At 41.8% G+C, this 4,848-nt stretch overlaps 1 protein-coding gene across 2 annotated transcripts in view; it reads right to left on the bottom strand.

Moving 5' to 3' along the window:
* Nucleotides 1–4,273, bottom strand: part of LOC106528647 (zinc finger MYM-type protein 2) — a gene marked incomplete at its 5' end in the record, with an annotated part of 20,456 nt that extends 16,183 nt beyond the window's left edge. For both annotated transcript variants that reach the window (XM_014023864.1, XM_014023865.1), the window contains 3 exon segments: nucleotides 3,561–3,726; nucleotides 3,819–3,991; nucleotides 4,123–4,273. In XM_014023864.1, coding sequence (XP_013879318.1) covers nucleotides 3,561–3,726; nucleotides 3,819–3,991; nucleotides 4,123–4,273 — 490 coding nt within the window.
* Between the last annotated feature and the right edge of the window lie 575 nt (nucleotides 4,274–4,848).

Here is a 4,848-nt window from a genome sequence, read left to right as displayed (position 1 = left end):
ATTCCAGTGAAATATATTTATGTTTGTGGTTGTAATGTGACAAAATATGGAAAAGTTCAAGGGGTATGAATACTTTTGCAAACCACTGTACAGTACTAAAAGGAGAAATCACACCAATCAAACTTAACACTGTCGTATTATGAGGTGCAGACGGTTCCATGATTGTTGACCGATGACAGAATTCAATCAGAACTACCAGATGTACAGGCAGACCGGTGGAGGGAAGGTGGCATCGACTCAGCCACAATGGTTTTGAAAACCGTGGCAGAGGACGGTGAGTGCTTTTTGACTTTAACTGTTCGCCCTTTGATGTGTTGTGTTTGCTATCCCACCCACATCAAGGTGACCCACAAGTCATATGAAAATCCACAGAGACCATGTAGACCCAAGTAGAGCTGAAGTGAGTGATGGTAAGTTCTTTCAACTGCTCAGTCTGAAAGGACCTCATCAGTTCAAGTCTGGTGCGCCTCAAAGCTCAGGCAGTGCTAATCACAGCTGGATCATTTAGGCTGTTCATATAGTGATTCTGCTTTGTATTGACGTGGTGACTGTCTCCCTCTGCTGTTAAAAATAATGCCGATCAACACTTGATGAAATAATTAAATTAACGCTACTTCATTCATAAATTTAGAAAGCACAAATCCACATTGTTCTGTTTTTGATAAACAATTAGCAAAATGCACAACTGAGAAATTTATGCCCCTTTTCCATGGTGTAGTATCGGAACGGTCGGTGTAGGTACGGGTCGGTACGGTTCGGACCGGTTGGTTTTCCACTGATGTTCCAGTCCGGTTCCAATGAGTGTGTTTTGGGCGGTTGGTGGAGGTGGTTTTTAGGTATTTTGAAAAAAAAATTAATGGGCAAAATGGGAGACGGAAACACATTTGATGAATAACTTTTGAAATTTTAAACATTTGCAAAAATTTAGCCAATCAGTGACGAACAGTGTTCTGACGTCGCATTTTGGTGTCAGCTGGGGCCAGTTGGAACCACAATGAAGTAGGTACTAAAAAAGGTGCCGGTTCCATGGATCTGGTCTAATGGAAATGGCTTGGAACCGTACCGACACTACACTAAGTGGCAGTGGAAAAGGGGCATTAGGTCTGCAAAAATGTTGTTCAGTTACTAAAAATAACTCCCTACTCAATGTGTGACATCATCAAGTCTCCGGATGTCAGTCAGGATGAACTGCAGCTACAGCTGAGTCCAGTGCAGAAGTTGTGGTTTGCACCAACAATGAGTTTAAAAATTGTATCAGCATTGTTGCTACGGGACTTGCAGTAGTGACAACTGATTTACTGACAAGCCTCACATGCAAGGCATTAGGCATTAGAAACCTGATTGTTGGATTCGACTCTTGTGGCCGAGTTGCCTTCGACTGGAAAAATGTGAGGATTACCTACATCTGTTCTAAAAACTTTGGTGGAGAAAACAGACCAACAAAGGAGCACACTGACCCCATACCAGCAACTGCAGTCCCTGAACAGGTTTGTCCATCCATTCTGTTTTTTATTCTTTCGTGTCAAAGTAAGAAAACGGAGCACTGAACATTTTTTTGTTTGTTTTCAAACAGCCTGCATAAATGTGTCCAATTTTGCACTTACTGCTGCTTCCTTCCAGTAATTTAAATAATACTAATTCACGTGTTTTTCCTGGGCACACAACATAGCTTGCTAACAGCTAATGGCTAACGCCGGTGTTCTATCGAAGCGGCATACCCTGTCAGAATAGCATACCGGAAGTTGATTGTTATAGCTCCATCTGTCAGTTTAAGTTACTTTATTGGAACAACATACCAATGTTTGCAAAGGGGTCTGCTGTTCTTACAGCTAAGCCTATTTGTTGTATATAAAACACACTTTAAAGAGAAGTATGCTATTCTAACCCTAACCCAGGTCACTTTTTCTAAAACTAACCTTAGTGGCTTTATGCCTCACTCTCCACTGGCTAAAAATAAAATAAAAAACCTCAGTGTATATGGAAAACTTACCGCTTGTAGTTGGAGGTATGGTGAAATGATGGGGATTTGACACATGCGCAATGATGTGGATTTCTTTGCAGTGCATGCGTATTGCTTGAGGGTATGCTATTCTGATGGGTATAGTATTCTGTCGGAACACCCGATAACAATGCAGGAACCAAACATTGTCTCAAGTCAACATGATAGCCGGACATTCTCAGTCCTCTACATAGTAGCCAACACTTTAGCTGAGTGCTGCTGCATCTCTTCATACAATCATACTCAGTTATGGCGCCTGGAACGTCATCTTCGTTTACATTTATATGACAAAAAAAAAGAAAGAAAAAAAAAAGAAAAAGCTTTCGATTCAGGCATGATGTATGCAGTCCGCTGCAAACTATGTCTGACTTCCGGGACTTTGGGGATTCCCAGCAATTCTTGTGACGTCATCCCTGCCCTGATTAGCGCTTTAGAGCAGTGGTTCCCAACCCTGGTCCTCAAGTATCGCTATCCAGCATGTTTTACTTGTTTCCCTGTTATTCAGCAGGTCTTCAGAAGATTGTTAATCACTCATTCATTCAAACCAGGTGTGTCAAATCAGAGACCTCCACTCACAAGATCAAAATCTCCTCATGGTTCCCCTCAATCGCTTTAAGACCCGTGGTGACCGGTCCTTCTCCTCTGTGGCCCCCAGGCTCTGGAATGAACTCCCTTTTAATCTGTCCTCCCTTGATAACATTGTCTCTTTCAAGTCACTCCTAAAAACACACTTTTTTCACTCAAGCGTTTAGCTAACCATTTTCACCATTAATGCCAGCCTACCTCAAATGCTCATCAATCTGTGTCCTTAATTATTGAACTTACACCATATTTTCTCTCCCGCATTCATTGTTTTTGTGTGTTATTGTATATTTTGCCCTGCATTGACCTTGTGTTTGATTTACAATTTTAGAAATTTTTCTTGTTTTGATGTTTCAATTTTTCGTTGCTTATGTGTAATTATGTTCTTCTGTTTCATCTTATTCTTTCCACCATTTTTATACTGTTAATGACTGTACAGCACCTTGTGAATATATTTCTGTGAAAGGCGCTTTATAAATAAAACTTTACTTACTTACTTGAGGACCAGGGTTGGGAAGCACTGCTTTAGAGGACTAGTGCCCACCAGAAGCGTTTTAAGTGTCTCCTTGGCATCTAAAAATACATTTCCTTGATGAAAGCATTTTTTAATCCAAAAAAGAATGGACTGAAGTAGTMAGTATTACAAGCTCAACAGACGTGCAGCTGCGTGGGGGAGGGGTGCTKGGTGGGGTGGGAGCTCACCTGCAGACTGAGCTCCAGAGAGGAGCTTTGTGGAAATACACAGTGCTTTCAGCTCCAAAGGGCTGCCACAGGAGATTCAAGGGTTTCTCAAACATGCATGAATGAGTCAAAGCATGTTTTTGATGAGGGAATGACATTATAACATGAAATAAAGCTTAAAAAGGTTGATTTTGTATACTCCCCCCAAAAAATATAAAAACCAAGGAAATTTCTACAACAAAAAATGTTTATYTCACAAAGATTTCAATCAAGACTGGAGCAGGTATTCAGCTTGTACCCAGAGTGGTGTTCTCAGGTCCCTTCTGCGTGACCATGATGGGCTCATTCTGCTGCAGGTAGAACCTCAGCAGACACTCCTGGTCACAGAACTGCTTCATCTCTGCTCTCCACATCACAGACTCAGTCAGGTTCCCCTGCACCTTGCAGCAGTCGCACCTCGCCGCCTGGTGGCCAGGAGGAGAGGATTACAGAGGGTGAAGAACAGCTTTCAGCACACACAGGGATTCATTTAAACTTCATTTTAAAAAGGACCCACCTTGTTCCACCAGTCGTTGAACTTGTTGGCACACGTGTCGCTGCAGAAGTCTCGGGTCATGCCACCGAGCTCCTGGGTCACGCCTCTCTTACAGAGCTGGTTGCAATGGTTACAGCTCACACACTTGAGACCCAGCTGCTGGATAAAATCCTGCTTAAACAGCAGTTTACAACCTAGAGAGACAAAGGGAATTCAGAATAAATAAGAGGGGGAACATACATCAGGACATTAAGACAAACAATAATTATGTTAGATGACCAAAATGAGAATTATCAAGTGATTTAGAAGACAGGAAAAAGAGTACCTTCACTACAGAACGGTCTTTTGACACCAGAGAACTTGACCATCTCGTGAAGTGTTTTTTCCTCCTGGCAGTACTCGCAGAACGTCACAATGCAGTGGAGCTTCTTATAGTCCTCACAGCACGTCTTACTGCAGAACTGGTAAACTTTGTCCTGAACACAGTGTCATAAATATGTTTCTTCTAAGTTGATTTTGTCATGTGTCAGAAAAAAAAACATTTCTAATTTAAAGTGACAATATAGAGGAGCTGTAACCAGTGGATAGCRGGTTCGATTCCCCGTTCCAACCATCTCTTGTCATTGTGTCCTTGACACTTCACCCGCCTTGCCTGCTGGTGGTCAGCATGGCAGCCCCGTTGTAGCTGTAGCTACATTGTAGCTTACCATCATCACTGTGTTAATGTGTGTGTGAATGAATAATGTAAAGCATCTCTGAGTGTCTTTAAAAAACGGTAAACCTATTGACTTTTTCTATCAGATCAGAATCTGGAAAATTTACGAATTATTGGAAAAATTGGCAGAGCTATTTCTCATCATGGAGATCAGATTTTATTGAACAACATTGTGGGTTTGGGGTCAGGGCTCTAGACTAGCTTTTTGCACTGGTTGCACTGGTGCGTCTAACATTTTTTCTTAGTTGCACCAGCACTAAAGTTAGGTGCACCCGAATTTTCAACCACGTCACATTTATCATCAGAGTTTTACAGGTTATTTTTTAATCACTGTTC

This window comes from Austrofundulus limnaeus, unplaced genomic scaffold, assembly GCF_001266775.1.
Source record: "Austrofundulus limnaeus strain Quisiro unplaced genomic scaffold, Austrofundulus_limnaeus-1.0 Scaffold393, whole genome shotgun sequence".
Lineage (NCBI taxonomy): Eukaryota > Metazoa > Chordata > Actinopteri > Cyprinodontiformes > Rivulidae > Austrofundulus > Austrofundulus limnaeus.
The sequence above is the reverse complement of the archived record's forward strand: the minus strand, read 5'-3'. Positions and strand labels throughout refer to the sequence as shown.